General features: G+C 42.5%; 1 protein-coding gene across 1 annotated transcript; it reads left to right on the forward strand.

Annotated features, from left to right (window-relative positions):
• The first annotated feature begins 66 nt into the window (after window positions 1–66).
• LOC311225632 (MIT domain-containing protein 1-like) lies at window positions 67–17,742 on the forward strand. The gene is made up of 7 exons (XM_084311013.1): window positions 67–321; window positions 417–518; window positions 671–807; window positions 14,660–14,746; window positions 15,208–15,323; window positions 16,452–16,512; window positions 16,629–17,742. Exons 1-7 carry the CDS (start codon window positions 177–179, stop codon window positions 16,731–16,733), a joined length of 753 nt encoding a protein of 250 aa, XP_084167139.1. The 5' UTR covers window positions 67–176; the 3' UTR covers window positions 16,734–17,742.
• The last annotated feature ends 5,411 nt before the right edge of the window (window positions 17,743–23,153 follow it).

The following is a 23,153-nucleotide window of genomic DNA, read 5'->3' on the forward strand; positions in this document are numbered from 1 at the left end:
CCGCCGTTAAACCTCAATAATAATAAGAAGAAGAAGAAGAAGAAAACGAAGAAAAAGAAGAAAAAGAAGAAGAAGAAACTATCATCACAACACTTGGTTGGCAGCGCAGGGGTAAACGTTGGCACATTACCATGAATATTATTATATTCTGTTATTATCAAGCTTGAGGTAGAATCATGACACTAAACCATGTGTCAGGGATGGAAGCATCGGCCGTCAGTGTTCTCAAACGAGCCGTGGAGCTGGACCAGGGCTCACGCTTCCAAGAGTCTCTCGTCTGTTACCAAGAAGGGATCCAACTCCTCATGGACGTGTTGAAAGGTCTCCTTCTCTCTTTCTCAAAAAGAAAATGTGTATAATGTATCAAATAAAAAGTAAGAATATAAAATTAGTCACATTTACTTTTCTGTCTGCAGCTGTGAAAGATGATTCAAAGAAGGTCCACTACAGATTGAAGATCAAGGGTTACATGGACAGAGCAGAATATATTAAACTACATGTGGATCAACTGAAGGAAGGTAACTAACCACCACCTCCTAATCTCTCCTAATCTGCTAGGAGAGGGGTGTCGTTGTTGTAACTGTCATTTTGCTGCAAGGAACTACGTTTGCCTGACCTTCTATTTCCCCATTCTACTTTTTATTCCTCCTCTCTTTTATCCTTCCAACAGAGGGGAAGTACCACGAGCAGATTCAAATTGCAGAGAACACTACAGGTCACAGCTATGAGGTTCTGTTCAAGCCGTACATCAGCAATACGCTCACAGAGGTGTGGGTGGAAGACCCGTACATACGACACATCCACCAGGTAGCTGATGCATGCTGTTTGCTCTTTGTTAGATTTAGTTGACTTTAAATTAATGTTACTTCTCCTGTATTCCTTCAGGATAGGACTCTGCGTTGTGTTGTTGGATGTTGAAGTAAAGTCACTCGAATTAAATCTCCCCTTGCTATCCATTTTCTTTTTTACATTTAATAATTTAGCTGACGCTAAAGCGACTTATGAATGAATGAATGAATGAGAACTTTATTTAACAGATTGCAGAATGGGTTGTACAATACAGTACGGCTCAATACACACAATTGTTAAGGGGATGCAGACCAGAGAAAGATGTTTGTCTTACAAGTTCTAATAGCTATAATATACGACACACAAGCTTGGTAGGCTTTTCTTAACACAGGTTTATTGGCATAAACAGCTAAATAGTTACAAATAGATTACGGTAGGTTGCTCTCAGGTCCTGTGTGTGTGAGCTACCATACAGAAGAAGCAGAATACTGAAGAAGGCGAAGATCCTCTCTCTCCCTGCAGGCATAATATGACCATTTGTTGTTATCACCCTCTCCTTTGGTTATCTCCGTTTCTGGCGCCTAAACGCTCAACACAACCTCTGGCCTCCTAGATTCCTTCCCCCTGCGAGAGACACCATCTGGATACCTATTTACTTAGTCTAGCTTGATTGATTGATTGAAAACTTTATTAACAGATTTGAGAATGAGTACAGTACAGCTCAATACATACAATTGTTAAGGGGGTGCAGACCAGAGAAAGACTTTCGTCTTGTTTACATCAGGGTCCCCCATTTTCAATTCATCATAATTAACTAAAATGTTGACACTTAGCATGTTGACGCTTAGCAAATGTTGACACTTAGCAAAACCTAATAAACAAACTTGAAACTTGAACATAATATCGGATCAGAAGTAAGAATAGACTGTTCTTTCATATTAATACTAGTCTTGGCTCAAGGTCCAAGTGAATAGGACTCCCAAGAAATGGGCCACTTGAAACATTATTGAGAGCGACTATACTACTATTCTTACTCACCGTGCCAAAGACAAAGGAAATCAATACTGAGCTCAGAACGAAGATAGTGGAGGAGGCAGAAGGGGGAAGGTTATACTGCCATTTTCAAGCGTTTCACAGTGTCTAGAATTGCTGTGCGTTGCATCATTGCTAAGTACAAGGAGACACATTCTGTAAGAAACAAACCTGGGCACGGTTGAAAGCGCAATATTTCAAGAATTCTGGAGAGGAAATTAGTCAGATGATGTCAGCAAGAAGCCCCGGAATGCCAAGATGATTGTTGCTGACCTGGCCTCTTCTAGAGTTGATGTTTCAAGGAACACAGTTGTGAGGGCTCTTCATCGTGGTGGGCTTCAGGGCCATTGTCCCAGAAGAACCCCTTTACTCAAAGAAAGGCACATCAGAGCCAGACTGAGGTTTGCCCGTGAATATTTGAAAGGTAAAGATGAGTTTTCAAAGTCTGCTTTGGTCTGATAAGACTAAACTGGAACTGTTTGGGCACATGGATGTTGCTTATGTTTGGCGAAGAAATGGAGAGGCCTTCAACCCTAAGAACACAGTTCCCACAGTTAAACATGGTGGTGGTGGAGCATCATGCTGTGGGGCTGTTTTGCAGCCTCAGGCACAAAGAGCCTTGTTCGGGTGCATGGCATCATGAAAAAAGAAAATTATGTTGACATTTTGATGGATAATATGAAGAAGTCTAGGCTTGAATGAATGAATGAATGAAAACTTTATTTAACAGATTGCAGAATGGGTACAATACAGTACGGCTCAATACATACAATTGTTAAGGGGATGCAGACCTGAGAAAGACGTTTGTCTTGTTTCCATCAGGGTCCCCCATTTTCAATTCATATAGACATTTATGACATACACAACATACATGACATTTATGGCATAGGGACATATAGGTATTTAGTACTGATACATTTGTGACATAGGCGGTATTCAAATATACAGTACTGTTACCCCTAGATCCTGACAGAGTATATACATATGATGGGGAGGGGACTGTACATTAGGAGGGGGTGGGTGGGTGGTAGGGAAATATACATACGGCGGGGAGGGAATATATACATGCGGTGGGGAGGAGACTGTCTATTAGGAGGTGGTGGGGGTTTTGGGCATTTACGGTGGCCAGTTTCGAATTGCAGCCTCCCGTAGGTGCCCTTTAAGGGCGGTTTTGAATGTGGGCAGGGATTCACATTCCTTTACAGCTTTGGGTAGGGCGTTCCACATTGTTGTGGCATAATTGCGAAACGTGTTTAGTCCCTTGTTTGAGCCGAATCTGGGTTTAACATGATTTGTTGAGCTTCCTCTGGTGTAGTGGTTGTGGTATTCACTGACCTTTGGGAAGTATTTTGACATGTACATGGGCACCCCGGTCGTATAGTGTATCTTGTAGACCAGGCCCATTGCAAGTTGCTGTACTCTGTCGTCTACTCTAAGCCATCCTAGGTTGGCAAAGTGGGCAGGGGTGAGGTGGGTTCTGAGGTTCAGGTCAAGTAGTAGTCTGACCAGTTTGTTTTGTGATGTTTGTAATTTTGTTTTAAGCGCCTTTGAGGTGCTTTGGTACCATGAGGTGCACGCATAGTCATAGTACCCTTGAATGAGTGCTCCTGCCAGAGTCTTCAGGGTATTCTTGTTTACCAGAGAGGAGATCCGGTACAAGAATCTAGTTCGTTGGTTGACTTTTTTTATTACATTGGATGCCATTTTGTCACAGGAAAGATTTGCCTCGTCTTTCCTTGTGACAATATTGTCACCCACTGTAACTGAGAATCCGTCGGTCTTGCTGAGTTTGTTATTTGAACCGAAGAGAATGGACTCTGTTTTGCCCATGTGTAATGATAGTTTGTTATCAGCGAGCCATATGCAGATTTTGCCTAGTTCCGTGCTGAGGGTTTTTTCAACCTGCAATTTGTTCTTGTCAGAGACCAGCAGGGCTGAGTCGTCCGCAAACAGGAACAAGTTGCAGTCACAGGCTGACGACATGTCATTTGCATAAATTAGGAAGAGTAGCGGTCCTAGTATGCTTCCTTGTGGAACACCACAGCTCACTGTGAGGGGGGGGGATAGAGTACCGTTTACCTCTACCATCTGTTCTCTCCCCTCCAGGTAGGATTGCATCCAGCTCACTGATAGGCTATCAAAACCAATTGCTTTTAGCTTGTCCATTAGAATGGAGTGATTGACAGTGTCGAAGGCCTTTTGTAGGTCCAGCATGACCATGCCGCAGTATTTGCCAGCGTCCACCTCTTGTTTGATGTGGTCGTTCAAATAGAGGAGGCATGTGTCAGTGGAGTGGGACGTTCTGAAGCCAGATTGGAATTCGTAGATTAGGTTTTTTTCCGCCAGGTACTTTTCGACCTGTTCGTAGACTATTTTCTCCATGACTTTCGAGATGGAGGTAAGAATAGAAACAGGGCGGTAGTTGCCTGGGTCTAATTTGCTGCCCTTTTTGTGTAGAGGGGTCACTTTCGCAATTTTGAAGTCCTTGGGGACGTGCCCCTGTCTTATAGAGAGGTTTATTATGTGTGTGATGACTGGGGTGATGGCGGCTGCTGCGTCTCTGAGGAATTTGGAGGGGATGTTGTCATGGCCAGTGGCCTTGTTAGGTTGGAGGGCGCTCAATTTTTTGAGTACCTCATCGGTTGTTACCATTTCAAGTTTGAAGTCGTCTTTGTGGACCCCTAGGTTTTTGTAGTATGCTACTATGTGTTCTACCCCATAATGCCCTGAGTGGGAGGGTAGTTTGTTTACCAGTGTTGTGGCTATGTTTGTGAAGAAGATGTTTAAGTAATTGGCTACATCCAGCTCGTCTGTGATGAGCGTGTTGTCCGTCTTTATGTTTATGTTTGAGAATCTGGTTTTAAGTTTTTTACTGCAGCCTAGTTGATTATTGAGTAATTTCCAAAGTTCGCGGGGTTTGTTTTTGTTTTCCTCAGTTTTGTCGTTGATGAAATTTCTTTTTGCGGTTCTGATCATGGTGTTTACGTCATTTCTTAGTCTGTTTCTTTGGATTTTTAGTTCAACCACGTGGGCTTGGAGTTCACTGTTTGAGCTTTTGGAAAGCTTTGTCTGACTTTTATGAAGTTCAGAGCATTTTTTGTCTCTGGTTTTCATAGCGGCCAGTATTTCAGTGTGCATCCATGCCTCAGCGCGATTTTTAACCCTGGTGGTTCTTATCGGTGCCATGTTGTTGAGTATTGCTGTGAATTTGGTTTTGAATCCAAGCCATGTTTCTTCAACCTGTGTACCACTGAGCTCATCTGACCAGTCCAAGCTCCCCAGTTCTAGGTTAAAGGCCTCTCTAGAGTAAGTTTTGAGGTCTCTAGATGTGACTGTTTTGTGACAGCCGGCCTTCTGTTTTAGCTTTTTGCGGGTACAGAAAATCATATAATGATCACTTAACCCGCATGCTATCACCCCTTTACTGGAGATCATGGACTTGTCAGAGGTCAAAATGAGGTCAATGGTGGTTTGTGTCGAATCGCATACCCTTGTGGGTTGTGTGATTAGCTGGCTGAAACCGTGCAGGTCAGAAAATCTACTGAAGGCCTTGAAGACGGGTGCTGATTTACGCAGCATATCCGTGTTCCAGTCCCCAATAAGAATTTTTTCTACCCCCTCCACCCCAGCTAAACACCCATCAAGTGTGTCATAAAAGCCACTCTGTTCTGGTGGTCTATAGATTGTGCCTACTAGTACTGGTTTCGCCCTGTCTAATAAGATTTCAATCCAAACAGTTTCAATTTCATCATGGTTAAGGTCAGTACGGTTGATGTATTTGGTATCCTTGTGTATATACACACAGACGCCACCTCCATACTGGTTCCTATCCCTCCTGACTATTGAGTAGTTTTCAATTTCAATCTCTGGATCCTGTACAGATGAGTCTAATTTTGTTTCTGTGAAACACAATATGTTAGCCTTACCGTTTAAAAACAACTGTTTGATTTCAGCCAGTTTAGGTCTCAGGCTATTTGTATTTAGATGAAATATGTGAAGTCCATTTTTGCTTGTAATAAGATTGACGTCGTCACAGTTGAGGTAACTCTGTTCAATTGTGTCCTGTGGTGGGGGGAGGGGGGGCGTTGTTGCTGTTTGTGCCGTGGGTGGTGAGGGGGGGAGGGGGTGATGCTTTGTCCTTTGCTGGAGTCTGTATTCCTTTGTGTGAAAGCCCGCGATGTGGGGGGGGGGGGGCTGGTTGATTACAGATATGTCTGATTGTACTCCATTGTGGGGGAGGGGGGGTGCCTTTTGTCCTGGCCTCGGCCCGGGTAGACTAGCTGGCATGGCGGCCTTGGCGGGGCCAGCCAAGCTAACCGTCGGGTCCTTGGTGACCTTGATGTCCAGCGCCGCTCTCCCTTTAGCCACTCGCCGAGTCCGCTGGGGCTTCTGTGAGGGTATGTCGCCGCTTGCTGGTCGGCTGGTGCAACTGCTGGCTGAAGCGTCAATTGCGTGGATGCTGTTGATCTCCGGCGCCGGTGTGAGGAGCGATGCCTCGCTGTTTTGTCCCCGCGACGTGCTGGGCGCCTCGGTTGTGAACCCCGGTTCCTTCCCTCTCGCTGTGGCCTCTCGTGGGTTCTTTTGCAGAGGTGGCAGAGGAGGAATGTTGCCGTTGATCATGTCGTTAGCCGCAGTATGTGTGGGTAGCCGTTGATCTGTTGTGCTGGCTGCTGCTTCTTGGGTCAGCAGATTTGACTGTAGTCTCTGGTTCCGTGTCATTACGGGACCAGGGTTCTGATGAATGTCACCCGACATGAGCAGATATAATAAAAACATTGATCTCTTATTACACTTGCCTGCCGGGGGTAATTTCTTTCGTTCCGGATTTGCAGTAAGTACTGTGTGGATGGTCGTGGCTCCGAAGGCTGGATGTTTCCTCTCCGAGCCCGTTAACAAATAGAAGTCGCAATGGGACTGCTGTTTTACGTTTTCGCTACCCTCCACTTCTGTCTGGATTTGCTGCTTGAGTTGTGAATTCAGGTACAAATCCATAATCCACAGGAGGGAAAGTAGAAAATGCGCAAAGTACTTTTTTGTTGTTGCTCTGTTGCGTTGGTTACGGGAGCTACGTAAAATGCGACCGTCCATGTTGAAGCCGGATGCAATGCTTAGGTCGTCGCTGGGTCTTCCAACAAGACAATGACCCAAAGCATAGATCAAAATTGGTCCAACAGTTCCTAAAGGACACCAAAACCAAGGTTCTGGGCCCTCATTCATCAACGTGACGTAGAAAATGTTCTATTTCCACACGTAAGCACAGAATTTAGAATGAGTGCACGCACAAAATAAACGGGATTCATCACACGTGCGTACGCAGGTTCTACGCACACCTGTCATGATAAATATCACCTTGGCCCTGCGCCGAGGCTCGTGCACACTTTCACGTATTTGCATACCAAAACCGCCCCGATTAACCATATACGGTAATGGACACCCCCATGAAATGTGGAAGAATGGACTAAACCGAGGGAAGCGTGTTATGAGACAGGCTGACAGACGTGTACACGTACGGTGATGTCGGATATGATATCTATTAACCATTGCTGCCTGGGCAGCGCAAACACTAATAAAGACTGTGCTGGAATATGACTGCCTTTTTCCGTTTTGTTTGATTAATACCCAGGGATTAAAGTTCTCCTCAATTTTATTCCAAATCGCGACGGATTTTCCGTCAATCTTCTACCTGCTGCATATGATTTCTAGAGGCATACAATCTATTTTGATGTCAGTATTGGGTAGCCTATATAAACAATAATACGAGAGCATATACAAGAACAATGAATCTTCCTGCCATGTTGTAGCCTATACGCCATGTGTAGCCTGCCTATATGTGATCAATACAAACTTGAACTTGAATTCCATCATGTCTGTGTGCGGGTCACTGCGGGAACTCACAAGGCTGTTGTCACAATGTAAATAAGAACGTGCACTGAAAAGTTACAGTATGTAGTTGGTTGATTATTTGTATGACAGTCAGTAAACCCTTGCAAAAAGTATCCATTTTATTTAATGAATTGAAAACATGCAGCATGCCTTTCCTCCCGGCATGCAGCAACAACATGTATCAGGCAAATGCGCATCGCAACATTGACTGAGTGGAATCCCTTTCTATTCACATAACTGCATTTGTGATGGAGCTTTGACAGCTACAGTAACAGTCTATTGCTCGATCCATCTCCAATATCACGATGGACCGTGCCGGTGGCAAAGACCCGAGGGTGGAGAGGACTTGAATGAATTCCATCATCATATTTATATGTTGTGTCTGTCCACTATGTTTGTTATTGCAAGGGTTTTGTAATACACATACACCCTGGTGTCATTGCAATGCGTTTTTTATTCTTTCTTATACAGTAAAAAGGGGGAAGAACACTATATCGTGGGTGTTCATATGACTTGTATTCTGCTTACAGCTTCGAAATTCCACTTGTTTCGTTTAATGTAAAGCCTTTTAAATATAATCAAAACGTTCCCGTGTTTCTGCGGTCTGTGCGCAAAATAATAACGAGTTGAGCTACGCGGAGCGCAGTCAGTCAGTACACCCCGTATATTCCGATAACGCTATATAAACCATGCTGCATTCATTCTGAGAGAAAGATCTATTATTCCAAATGCTATTTATAGGGTTTTGACCATAATTACACTACTGTTGCTATTTTACAATGAACTATAATGAATTACGGTTCATACAGAACATGCCAGTGTTGAAACTAATGCACAGAAGCTCATTTCCTTGTTGTAATAATATATTCTACCAACGGGCGCCAGGTACGCATGGTCCGAGCTGTGCGTAGATATAAGCACGAAGTCAAGTTCAAGTTGAAATTGATGAATCCCACACTCTGCTTAGAAATGGTCGTACGCACAGCTTAAGCACATATCTGTGCGTAAGGCACGTTGATGAATGAGGGCCCTGGAGTGGCCTGCACAGAGCCCAGATCTTAATCCTATTGAGAATCTGTGGTGGGTGCTCAAAGGGAATGTCCATGCTTGGGAACCACACAATTTGGACCAGCTGGAACAATTTGCAATGGAAGAATGGGCCAAAATCCCTCAAGAGACCTGTGCCACTGCCAACCTAGTAAAGAACTACTCTAAGGGGTTGTCGTCAGTTGTGGCTCAGAAAGGGTACACTATTGACTATAATAGCCAGGGGGCTAATAATTTTGGATGTGTCATTTTTGCCGTTTCTTGTTTTAACTCAGTGCATCGATAAAATATCCTAATCAAACTTAGTGGACATTTTGTCTTTATTATTTTGGAAACAAATACACTATAAACACTTGTTGTTAATGGTAATTTCCATGGAGAAATCAAGGGTTTTGTTTGATTTCACAAGGGGGCCTAACGGATTAAAGCAAAAAAAATCTCCTGGCTGAACTTTTTTTCAGGCCAAGTCATATTCTTATTTTACGCTCCACTGTATTTTTTTTTAATAGCGTTAGCGTTTTAAGGGAGCCTACTTGTTTTGGTTTCGGCGATAATCCAATGTACAGTTACACCCCGCCTACCCAACCCTCCCGCCCCCCCCACCCAACCACCTCCAATGTACAGTCCCCCCCCCCCCCCCTCCACCCAACCTACCCAACCTCCTCCAATGTACAGTTTCTTCGTCAAATGTATATACTCTCTTTTTTAGACTCTTATTGTATCACAAACAATACTGTATTTGTAAATCTGGTATGTCATAAATGTATAGATGTAGCAGTATTGTCTATCTGTATGTCATGTATGTCATATTTGTTATGATGAATTGAAAATGGGGGACCCTGATGTAAACAAGAGGAAAGTCTTTCTCTGGTCTGCATCCCCTTAACAATTGTGTGTATTGAGCTGTACTGTATTGTACCCATTCTGCAATCTGTTAATAACAATCAATCAATCTTTAACAGATTGTTATTAACAGATTGCAGAATGGGTACAATACAGTACGGCTCAATACACACAATTATTAAGGGGATGCAGACCAGAGAAAGACGTTTGTCTTGTTTACATCAGGGTCCCCCATTTTCAATTCATAGTGACATTTATGACATACACATCATTTATAGAATAGGGACATACATGACATACTACAGGTATATAGTAATGTTACATTTGTGACGTATACGATATGCAAATATACAGTACTGTTACCCATAGATCCTAACAGAGATTATATACATTATGATGGGAGGAGACTGTACATTAGGGGGGTGGGTGGGAGAAAAAAGATACATACAGTGGGGAGAGAATATACGGTGGGGAGGAGACTGTCTACAGCAGTGCTTCTCAAACTTTTTCTGTCAGGCCCCCCTTTGGCGGACCAAAATATTTTGGCCCCCCCCCCTCGCCCCAACAAAAGTCATGAAATGGGCCATGTTTAAATTGATTGAAATAACACCAATATCGTGACCTTTCAAATTGTGCAACCACTTTACAATTGTGCAACAACATAACAATACAGTCCAATACACTCAAATACTGTGCTTTTAAAAAAATACAGACATCTTGTAACATTGCAATACAATTCAAGGACACTGCTTTAAAAAAGAATAGATAGAAAACTTGTGAAAGAACTTGTGAAAGAACTTTGCAATTTGTGCAAAAAAAGAGAAAATGTAAGTAAATTATGTGAGTCATCACAGCATTAGTGGCTGCAATGAGCCTGTTTTGCACTGCACATCTTTTCAAAATGAGGTTGCAGGCTTGATACTGCCACTCTCAAGTCATGCTCAATGTTGAGCTTAGACCTGTGCTTTGTCTTCAGTGAAGCAACAGCTGAAAATACAATCTCACAGAGATAGGATGTGGCGAAGGGAAGAAGGATGCCCACAGCCCTCTGCCCTATGAGTGGATGCTCCCTCTCCACACCAAGCCAGAATTCACTCAGTGTCTGAGCTGTAAACCTCAGCCTCAGGGTGGAGTCAGAGGTCATTTCTATGAGTTGCTCCTCTTCAGCAGAGCTGAAATCAGCAGGTGCTGTAGATGGAGAGATACTTTATTTGTAATTAATTGCAAATTAAACGCAACACATTTCAGTTTTACAACAATCCATTCCAGCTAGATAGTAGCATATTATTATCATTATTATTATTATTATTATTATTATTATTATTATTATTATTATTATTATTATTATTATTATTATTATTATTATTATTATTATTATATAATGTACAACATAAATAAAATGTATGTAGCCTACAGCACAAATGTCATAATTAGTCAGTCAATAACATAAAATACCAACCTGCTGCATTGAATGGATCCACCACCCAGTCATACTGAGCACTGTTGTTAGGGAAGTATTTAAAAAAAATCCTCTCAGGGAAGAGATGTGCTGCCTGAGACAGGGGATCACTGTGGTGACTTGAGAAACACTGCTTTCAGCAAACTCAGTCAGGTTCTCAAAGGCATCAGTCTGTTGTTCATCAAGGCGCCTGCCCCACATCGCCAGCTTTCCACTGAATGCAGTGATCTTGTTTGCCAGGTCAGGTAGGTATTTATCTTTGCCTTGAATTGAATTGAATAGAATACTTTATTTCGATGTTTGCAGAAAAAAAATCACATGACCGCAATTACAAAGTCAACTAAATAGGATTAAAAAACCCAAGAAAGCCAATGGCTTGTTTCAATTGGGGTCCTTTTGTAATCAATTCATATTACATTTAGTGACAAACAGACAGACACTAGTCTACTCTAGTTTAGAGTAGACATGACGGATACTAGAAGACAAAAAATATCAACATACCTTGAAGCTGAAGGTTTAATTCATTCAGCTTTCCAAAGACATCGCTGAGATAGGCCAGTTTCATCAGAAATTGTTCATCATTGAACTTGCTTGCAGCTTCTTGCATGCTCTCCTCCAAGAACACCCGAATCTCCCCTCGTAGTTCAAAGACTCGCGACAACACCTTCCCTCGTGAGAGCCACCTTGCCTCGCTGTGAAACAGCACTGCAGAATGGTCAGCTCCCATCTCCTCACACAGCGCAGAGAACAGGCACGCTTTCAGGGGTCAGGTTTTGATGAAATTTACCACGTTTATAACTTCTGTCAAAACCTCATTCAGCTCAGGGCTAAGCTGTCTTGATGCTAGCGCCTCTCTGTGAATTTACAGTGCGTCCATTGCGCGTTTGGCGAGACCCCCTTGATGAGCGCCTGTAGCCCCCTCCTTTTCCCTGCCATGGCCTGCGCACCGTCAGAGCAAAAGCCCACACAGTTCTCCCATTTCAGTCCATGTTCTGTCAGGTAACTGTCAATAATTTTGAAGAGCTCATCAGCTGTCATATTTGTAAAACAGCAGATCTTCACTCAGTGGCTGGGAATTTACAAAGCGAATATATTAGGAACTAAGCAAACCGTCTTTATTGCTGTCAGTCTTTGACAAGGCAACACGCATGTCATCCTCAAGGCTCAACTTGGCCCTATATTTTGTTTTCAGAGCTGTCATGGATGAAAAGCCAGCTTCACACAGATATGTGGTGCTGAATGGTATCGACAACACCTTAACTGCTGCATCATGAGATACTTGGTACTCAGCACCACACTCTGAAACTAGCTCTCCAGGTGGTATCAGATGAGATTTCAATGAGTTCTTCCAAGAGTTTGGATGGAGATGTGTCAGGAAGCTTTGTCTCAATGTTGTCTGTAAAGTTTTTTTTATCCAGAGTAACTTGGTGATCCTTTTCTGTGTTTTATTAAATAATGATTTTCAGATTTTGAGAAATGGTCAAACTTATCCAAATATGGTATTTTCATGGAGAACAGTGCAGCTGCAACAGATAGCACTTTAGTGATAATTTTCTGTAATCCAAAAAGAATTAAAAAAAAATTCTTTATTTTTTAATCTCAAGGCCCCCCCTGTCATGCCTCTGCGCCTCCCCTGGGGGGTGCGCCCCACACTTTGAGAAATACTGGTCTACAGATACACCTGTGTGATGTTGCTACGGAGTTAAGCTAATAAAGGATACTCGTCACAACCACAGCAGAGGACTCACGTATTTGTACTGTGAAGTAACACGACAATGACAAATGTGTTGTTTCTGTTTTTCTTTTTGACATAGTTGCGGAACACGGAACAAGTTAACAACTCACCACTGTCTACAGCCCCCGCATCATACTGTAGCCTAGCCAGTCTCTTGAAACACTGCTATCTTCAAACTTACATTCCTCTCAAAACTTTCTTTTGTTGGGTGGTGCCGCTCATCCTTTTCGTCTGAGAACACCGCGGTGGGTTGCAAAAAAGGCGACTGTCGTAAGACTCGTGTTTTCTGACATGTGTTTCTACTATTAAGTATTATTACAGGCTGACGGACTCCGGTAGAGCCGTTGCGTCTCCGCTAACCTTTCAATAAGCTTTGTGGTCCAGGCATAAATGTGTCCATAAATCCATTTATTTAGATCCAACAGTCTGAATGTATCTTGCGATTATTATACATTTCTCTCGAGTCGCTGCGTGCGTCCTGCCATTATTGCTCGCCATGACTCTGCTTGGCGCAGCCGCAGTAGGAAAAAAATTCCCTTTTTCATGATATTTGACGCCTACGATTGGCTCAATTCAGTTTCAATCTGTATGCATCTACAAATCATATTATACCAGGTAGCCAATTGATGGGAAATCCGTCAGACTCCGAATCAAATTGATGGAACTCCAAATCAAATTGATGGAATTCTCTCTCAAGACGGAACGCTTTAATGCCTGGGGCCTAATCATTTTGGCCTCCTCAATTGTATGTTAAAGTTTTGCTGTAGGTTGCAGCTGTGCAGGGAAGTGATGTGCTCCCAGAGAACTAGGGTTGGGAAGTTTACCCAATATGAAGGTACACCGTCGTGGATCCATGCAAAGTATGGATTTGGACTATACCATCATCCACGATATATACATATAATAAAACATATACATGTATATACAAAATCTTGCAGCAGTATTAAGAAATAAACCATTCTGAATAGATTAGCACCATGACATTGTATTACAAGAAAGACATAAAAAAAATATGTCATATTACATTGTAATTCTTACTGAAAAACTGTGGGCATCAAGCACTAACCCAGTTCCTGAGTTGAAAGTGACAGACCTGACCTGACCGGTAATGCAAGATTGTGTGCTGGTTTATAATAATGTCAGCATACTGTAATAGAGGACACGGTCACGTGATGTTGATTAGGGCTGTGTATCATGTATTGTGTATCATGATACTTTAGTTCACAATGTTAGGCTGCATCAATACCGGACAACAAGTATCCAGGCTTTTACTGAAAGACCATTCATATAGTACAATGTCAAACTTATAGCAGATGATGATTACTGTCTGTTTACTTTGTTTATTTTCTACATTTGTTTACTTACAGAATCCTACGAGAATCTGTATTTACTATTGATGAATCTCCATTCAGATTGCATGAAAAAAGTAACTAGTAATTAAGTAAACCTTTCGACTTTCTACATTTTTTCAAATGTTGACATTACAAAATAATAATATATTACAGTGTTTATAATGTCACAATTATATATCACAATAAATTACGATAGGTTGAACTGTATCAAATCATCAAATCAAAATCAAATGTATTTGTATAGCCCGAAATCACAACAAATTGCCCCCATGGGCTTCACAGATTAAGAAGAAACGTCACAATAGATCCACAACAAAAACCGCCGTAAAATCCCAAATTTTTTAGAATGTATTGTATTAAAAGATTCTTGCCAATACACAGCCCTAAAATGTTGGACTTTATTTTAAGTGGCATCCAGGTAAACGCACCATTTTGAAAGTTTTGAATAACATCATCAGGTCACAGCTGTAATGAAGTGGTTCTTATATACCGTATATCACATTTCTTCTTCCCTCTCAGTTGTACAACTTCCTACGGTTCTGCGAAATGCTGCTGAAAGCGTCCTGCCAAGTGAAAACCATCCACCTCCTCACCTCTCACGATGAGGTAGGTCACCATCCACCTCCTCACCTCTCACGATGAGGTAGGTACCATCCACCTCCTCACCTCTCACGATGAGGTAGGTACCATCCATCTCCTCACCTCTCACGATGAGGTAGGTACCATCCACCTCCTCACCTCTCACAATGAGGTAGGTACCATCCACCCCCTCACCTCTCACGATGAGGTAGGTACCATCCACCTCCTCACCTCTCACGATGAGGTAGGTCACCATCCACCTCCTCACCTCTCACAATGAGGTAGGTACCATCCACCTCCTCACCTCTCACGATGAGGTAGGTACCATCCACCTCCTCACCTCTCACGATGAGGTAGGTCACCGTCACTCGCCGCTGTCGTTATTCTCTCCAGTCGAGTTTTAACCATGTGACACGTCGTTAGGCTGTGTGTTACTCTTCACACCACCGGTGTCCTACTGCTGTCTGATGGCTGTCTGTCCCGTGCAGCATGGGGCCAGCGGCCAGCAGGTGGGCGCCCTGGCGGAGCTGAAACAGAGCCTCCAGGCCCAGGGAGTGTCTCTGGACATGCAGTACTCCTCCACCATCCACGACAGGGAGATCAGGTACAACAACAACAACATTCAAGCTGGTAGTCATCTCATCAGTCTAGTCCCTGGCCATTGGTGTGGTTCAACAAGCAAACAGCCCGCTCACCTGCATCATGTGGTCACAGAAGTTAACCGTCTTAACCTATCTATCTATCTCTATCTCTATCTTAACTAGGTATGCTCGATATTGGCTTTTTTACCTATACCGATATTGTCCAACTCTTAATTTCCGATACCGATATCAACCGATACCAATATATGCAGGGTTTCCCCCCCCCCAAAAATGGAATGATTTCAGGTAATTAACATTACATATCTCTTGTTGTGGAATTAACACAACATTATGCATACTTTTGACAATAAATAAAATCAGAATTTGTTCTTACTTGCCTGGGTAAATAAAGGTTAAATAAATGTAAAAAAATATATTTTTCGATATCACATTTGTATGCCTATATCGGTAGGCCGATAATATTGGACATCCCTATCTTAACTCTATCTATCTATCTATCTATCTATCTATCTTAACCTAACAACCTAACTTAACCTAATGTTAGAATGTGTGTGAATATAAATAGGTGTTTCTTTTCCTATTGCTAGGTTTTAGTGAGTCGTTCCTCATCTTCATTTGGGAAAGTCTGGGGGTTTTGCATATTATGTGGATTTTATGGTGGTTTTTGTTCTGGATCTATTGTGATGTTTCTTCTTGACCTGTAAAGCCCAACCTAACCCAGTTGAAGTGGCAAAGTGCGGGTGTTTAAAGTATTGTACACCAAGGAGGCGATATCACGTGGTATCGATCACAAATACGCCAGGGTCCCACTCCTGACTTATGTGAGCTGATGTATTGGAAATACAACACGTCAATAGTTGTTGTGAGATTTCTTTTCTGTCTGTTTTTCAGAGATTTTAAATTTTCGAATGACCGAAATCTATAAAAGAAAAAACTCTGGGAGGTTTTAATAACAATTCTATGCTCATTTTATGCCTGTCTATAATTACCCATTTTATGCCTATGTCTATTTTGTGTCTACATCACTGCTGTGAAGCACTTTGGGCTGCAATTCTTGTATGAAAGGTGCTATACAAATAACGTTTATTATTATTTGTATTATTATAAACGATTGTCATCATATCCCCTAGGTTTGACAATGGCTGGATTATCAAGATTGGAAGAGGCCTCGACTACTTCAAGAAACATAACGTAAGGCCACACCCTTGAAGACACAAGTGACTAGAATGCATACTGTATGATTCAAATGATGAATGACAATTGTTAACTCAGTCCTGTCTGAAAAGAGTTACTCGTTCTGTCCCCAGGGTCGCTTCTCCATCGGTTACTGTGACTATGATCTGAGGGAGTGCCAGGAGACCACCGTAGACATTTTCCACACAAAACACACAAAGACGGTGCAAGAGGCATGACACTGGAAATGTCTATTTTCTATCTCTTGTAGTGAGACTTATCGCCTAATCGTCTGCCAACCATGCTTTCTCCTCCAAGTGCCTCATCATATGCCTTTATGACAACTGCTTAAAAGAAACATATTTCTCCATATAAATGTGGGGTATATTCACATACATTGTTGACTATTTTGATTTGTGGATGAAAAGTTCGTTTTTTTTTTATCTACTTTTTTCTCCCATTTTTCTATTTTTCTCCCATCCCAATTTCGTATCATCCAATTCTGTCTCGAACGCTGTTAGGCCATGCCTCCCACAAGCCGGCTGCAATGTGGATGAAGCCTTGCATCACGTGTCCCCTCCGGTACTCGAGGAAGCAGCCGTCGCATCTTTTCACCTGCACAGCGCGATCTCTCAGCGGCGGGGGTCTGCGTGGGAGGGACACGCTGCCCCCGTCGCTTCCTGATTCTGCTGCGCAGGCGCACCAACCGACCTGTAGGAGTCGCTGTCCACAACGTCCGATCCCCACCCATCAGCTTTCCCACCCCTAACACTGCCAATTGTGTTAGTATGAACGACCAGCCAAGCTGATAGCAATGCGGAGAGCTGGACTCGAACCCAGCATCTCCTGCATTGGTGGCGAGCGCCTTGCCCACTACACCACCTAGCCGCCTGAAAAGTAAGCTTTCTGAAACTTTCCAAACCCATCACCAGTAGAATATGGGTATTTAGATATATTGTATTGTCAACATACACACATTTTACAGCCAGAAAAAATACAGCAAATACAATTTTAAAACTCATATTTACCTGTTGTTTAGTGACTAACACAGTGTGGGAAAAAATTATGTATCCATTCCTGCTTTTTATTATTTATGTTGGGCCTGCCCCGTTGTTTGTTTGGATCATTGATGAATTGAACTGGGTGATAAATGTAGGGAACTTTTTTTATAATGTCTCATACTGTATTTATGAACGCTTCTACCAACTGTATGATAAATTATTGAAAATTATTAAAGTTGTAAATTTTTATTTGGAATGTGTCATTGCAATGTGTCTTTGCAATGTGTCAATCATGTTTATGAAATTATGATAATACATTTTAAATTATAACCATCTGATTCATCTTTTGGCTTTATGGATTGAGGAATGTTTGGCTACCATTCATTCTTTGGAGATCATTGGCAGCCACATGGCGCCATCTGGTGGACAAGGTTAGCTTATTTATACATTGGACCATTAGAGGATTTATTTTCAAATATATATTATTGCTGTTCTTTTGTTTGTTTTCTCTCAGTACATTTCTAGCCTATGTTACATACACGATTGGGAAGTTTATCTTCTTAATCTACACATTAGGTTTACTAAATAAAGTCAAGGTTTCTCATCAGCCCCTGAGAGTGTGCTACATACAGTTTTAAGAAGTAAAAAGTAGGTACAGTCAATATACATATATACAATACAGAGTAAAATGAGTACCAGTGAGGTAGAATGCAGAGGTACAAAACTTGGGGTAGGGTGCAAATGAGGTATTGAATGTGGTGCAAATCTCTTTCATAATAGATAAATATAAAGTGAGTAAGGTGGGTGTTTGTTTAAAGTGAGTGTGCATGTGTGTGCAGTGTATGTAGATGATGGGTTGTTACATAGTGTCATTGTCATTGAGCATCCTGATGGCCTGGGGATCGAAGCTCCTTCTGAGTCTCGCTGTACTGGCCATGAGGCTCCGGTAGCGCTTGCCTGACTGCAGCAGTTAAAAGAGGCAGTTATTCTCTTAGCCTTGGCCCTGCAACGCTTGTTATAAACGTCCTGGAGAGTGGGAAGCACACCTCCAATTGTGTGCTCGGCTGAACCGGCCACTCTCTGTAGTCTGCTGCGGTCTTGTGCGGTGCTATTCCCAAACCAGGAGGTGATGTTACCAGTCAGGATGCTCTCTATTTTGCATGAGTAGAGGTTCTTGAGGATCTTCTGACTCATTTTGAACTTCCCTAGGCCCCTAAGGAAGTAGAGGCGTTGTGCCTTCTTCACTACACTGTCAATGTGTGTGGTCTATCAATGTCAAGTCCTCGGATATGTGGACTCCGAGGTACTTAAAACTGCTCACTCTCTCGACCGGTGTCCCGTCGATGCTGAGGGGGCTGTAGTCCCTGGCCCCCGACCTCCTAAAGTCCACAATCATCTCTTTAGTTTAGCTGATGTTCAGGGAGAAGCTGTTCTCCTGACACCACCGCGTCAGGTCCTCTACCTCTTCCAGGTAGGCCCTCTCGTCATTTGCAGAGATCAGGCCCACCACCACTGTGTCATCGGCAAACTTTATAATTGTGTTGTTCCGCTGTGCCACACAGTCATGTGTGTACAGCAAGTAGAGGAGGGGGCTCAGAACACAGCCCTGGGGGGCCCCTTTGTTGAGAGTGATGGATGAGGAGATGCAGTTGCCTGCTCTCACCACCTGGGGTCTTCCTGTCAGGAAGTCCAAGACCCACTGGCAGAGGCCATAGTTCAAGCCCAGGTCCCTGAGCTTGGCTACAAGTTTGGAGGGGACTATGGTATTGAATGCTGAGCTGTAGTCGATGAATAGCATTCTCACATAGTTCCCCTGCCTTTTGTCCAGGTGTGATGCTGCTGTGTGCAGCACATGGGCTATGCTGTCCTCCGTGGACCTGTTGGAGCGTTATGCAAATTGCAGGGGGTCCATGGTGTTGGGGAGGGAGGAACAGATGTAGCCCTTCACTAGCTTCTCAAAGCACTTCATGGCTATGGAGGTGAGAACTACAGGGCGATAGTCGTTGAGGCAAGCGGGCGTGGATTTTTTGGGTACAGGGATAATGGTGGACTTTTTCAGACAGGTGGGGATGACAGCCTGTTCTAAGGACAGGTTGAATATGTCAGTGAATACCGGTTGGTCAGCACAGACTTTTAGGACGCGGCCGGGGATACCGTCCGGTCCTGCTGCCTTCCCGATATTCACTTTTTTTTTGTATCTACTTTTTCTCCCATTTTTCTATTTTTCTCTCATCCCAATTTTGTATCGTCCAATTCTACCCTCCCCTGTCTCGAACGCTGTTAGACCATGCCTCCCACAAGCCGGCTGCAATGTGGACGAAGCCTTGCATCACGTGTCCCCTCCGGTACTCGAGGAAGCAGCCGTCGCATCTTTTCACCTGCACAGCGCGATCTCTTAGCGTCGGGGGTCTGCGTGGGAGGGCACGCCGCCCCCGTCGCTTCCTGATTCTGCTGCGCAGGCGCACCAACCGACCTGTAGGAGTCGCTGTCCACAACGTCCGATCCCCACCCATCAGCTTCCCACCCCCTAATACTGCCAATTGTATTAGTATGAACGACCAGCCAAGCTGATAGCAATGCGGAGAGCTGGGCTCGAACCCAGCCTCTCCTGCATTGGTGGTGAGCGCCTTGCCCACTGCACCACCTAGCCGCCTCGATATTCACTTTCTTAAAGGTCCTCCTCACCTCATGTTCTGTTATCCTGAATCACCGGCAGTGGCTCCCCTCTCTATTTTAGTGGTCTGTAGGCTGATGTTGTTATTCACAGCCTCAAACCTGCATAGAAGGTATTTAACTCATTCGCCAGGGTGATATCATTGTTCAGCTTGTGGGAGGTGCCTTTGTAATCTGTCATCATTTTGAGGCCCTGCCACATATCTCTGGAATCAACCTGTTCAAATTGAAGTTCAACCTTATCCCTGTATCCAGGGGCATAGCTGGAGATTCTGGGCCCCATGAAAGAATCTATTTGTGGGCCCCCAATCCATGCGAGTGCGTGTCAGCGCACAAGCTTAAAACATTTGGGGCATTTATTTATTGATGAAAACGCATAATATGCTTTTTACCTATACATTCGGATCAGCAGTTCAGCACCTGAACTGTTGGTGGGTGAGCCTAGTAAAGGATGTCGCATTGCGTTCATCTTCAATGAATGGACCAATGCAATAGTCTACCAAAGAACCTTGAGTGGCACTAGGCTATAGGCATATATTTTCCCCTACTCAACATACAAAAGCTGTTACTTGTCCTGTCTCTCTGTAATCCCATCTCCAACACAAATAGTCTACTGCAAGCACACTATTAGGTTGACAGACACTTACATTTTGATGTGCTCTGTAGTATACAATCGCTCATTCTGTCAAACAGAGTAACAAGCACCTGTTTGTTTCTTTTGTGACTTTTTTTTTAAATACAGGCAATTATACTTTTGAGTCATCTACATTAACTTACTTTAGGATATTAATAAAAAAGATAATATTAGTGTTATCTGCCCCACCCCACCTACCCAACCTCCTCCAATGTACAGTTTCTACGTCAAATGTATATACTCTCTTTTCTGGACAATTTTTGTATCACAAACAGTACTGTATTTGCAAATCTGGTATGTCAAATGTATAGATGTAGCAGTACTGCAATCACTCTATCTGTATGTCGTGTGTCATATATTATGATGAATTGAAAATGGGGGACCCTGATGTAAACAAGACGAAAGTATTTCTCTGGTCTGCATCCCCTTAACAATGTATTGAGCTGTACTGTACTGTACCCATTCCATTCTGCAATCTGTTAATAAAGTTTTCAATCAATCAATCCTCCCTCCGCGGCTCGCGCTTCCCGCCCGGCGACAAGTGTCACCGGACCGCGGCGATAGTTACCGAAGTCCGAAGAGCGCACTGGAGCTTCGAGAAAAAAAACGACACTGAAGTATAGGTAGCCTATACACGACACGAGGTAACCCACACGATCGCCTCCCAGATAGCAAAAAAAAGGGTGAATCAACGTTGAAATAGGGTTCGGCAGAAATATTGAATCTATGTTGAAGCCTGACATCTAAATTATACAGATCGTTGTCTAAAGCTGTAAAGGAATGTGAATCACTACCCACCTTCAAAAACACTCTCAAAAAACACCTACGTGAGACTGCAATTCGAAACTGGCCCCTACAAATGTCCTAACCTAGTTGTACAGTAAATGACCAAGTAAGGCTTTGTCAATATTCAAATGTACAGTGTAAAATGTGTGTGTGTCCCCTTCCCAACCCCCCCCCCCCCCCCCCCCACCTCCAATGTACAGCCCTCACCCAACCCACCCAACCCCACCCCACCCAACCAACCTCCTCCAATGTACAGTTTCTATGCCAAATGTATATACACTCCTTTTCTGGACACTTTTGTATCACAAACAGTACTGTATTTGCAAATCTGATATGTCATAAATGTATAGATGTAGCAGTACTGTCTATCTGTATGTCATGTATGTCATATATGTTATGATGAATTGAAAATGGGGGACCCTGATGTAAACAAGTCGAAAGTCTTTCTCTGGTCTGCATCCCCTTAACAATTGTATGTATTGAGCTGTACTGTACTGTACCCATTCTGCAATCTGTTAATAAACTTTTCAATCAATCAATCAATTCAATCAATCAATCAATATGACTTACACGTTGAATCAACGTTAGGTGTCAACCATAGCTGATACTATATCAATGTTGATTCAACCATCATCTAAATGGTAATCTACATGCACATTTTAGTTGATTTTATATTGAATCAATGTTAGACATCAATGTTTATTCAACCATAATCTAAATGGTAATCTACATGCACATTTTAGTTGATTTTATATTGAATCAATGTTAGACATCAATGTTTATTCAACCATAATCTAAATGGTACTCTACTTGTACATTTGTAACTTCTACATCTACTTGTAACTTGTAAAGTTAAGGAATCAATACTGATTAATGTACATTTTACATTAAAATATTGCTGCTGATATGTATACATCATAACATTACATGTTTTTTCCCTGCTGTTAAACACACTATTGTTAAATAAATAATAATAAAATTCTTATATGACCATATTTCCAAAAATGTGTGAACAAAAATGACAACATGGCTTTAATATGATTTTTTTTTTTCTAGGGTATCATAACTTCCAGTGACCATACCTTTTACACACAAAAAAAATAACAGACCTTATAACAGGCTTTCATTAACAATACATATATAGCCACTGCCAGAATAGTGACACACATATTGTGTGTGGTGAGCACACGCATTCATGCACAACGAAGACAAGATTGCGTTGTCTCAATCATTTTAACTATAAATTTATGAGCTCAAAGTATGAGCTCACTACTGACTGAAATGTCCAACAAAAAGCATCAATTGTCAAATAATATTGATCACATTAACTAGACTAGATGTTTGAGGAAATTAGAAAGGGAACAACAACTTAACCCTTGTGTCTGATCAGATTCGTATTTGTTTGATAACTTTGCAGTGATGAGCCAACATAATATGTGGCATAATCTTTTAATTATCTTGTATTTTTTTTTTACTCTTCATAAATTGTTTATTCCACTTCAGCCCGATCATAACCACCACATATTCTTTTTTTTGTCATATTTAACAACTCTTTTCAGAAAAGT

This window comes from Notolepis coatsorum (assembly GCF_963971535.1).
Source record: "Notolepis coatsorum genome assembly, chromosome: 3".
Lineage (NCBI taxonomy): Eukaryota > Metazoa > Chordata > Actinopteri > Aulopiformes > Paralepididae > Notolepis > Notolepis coatsorum.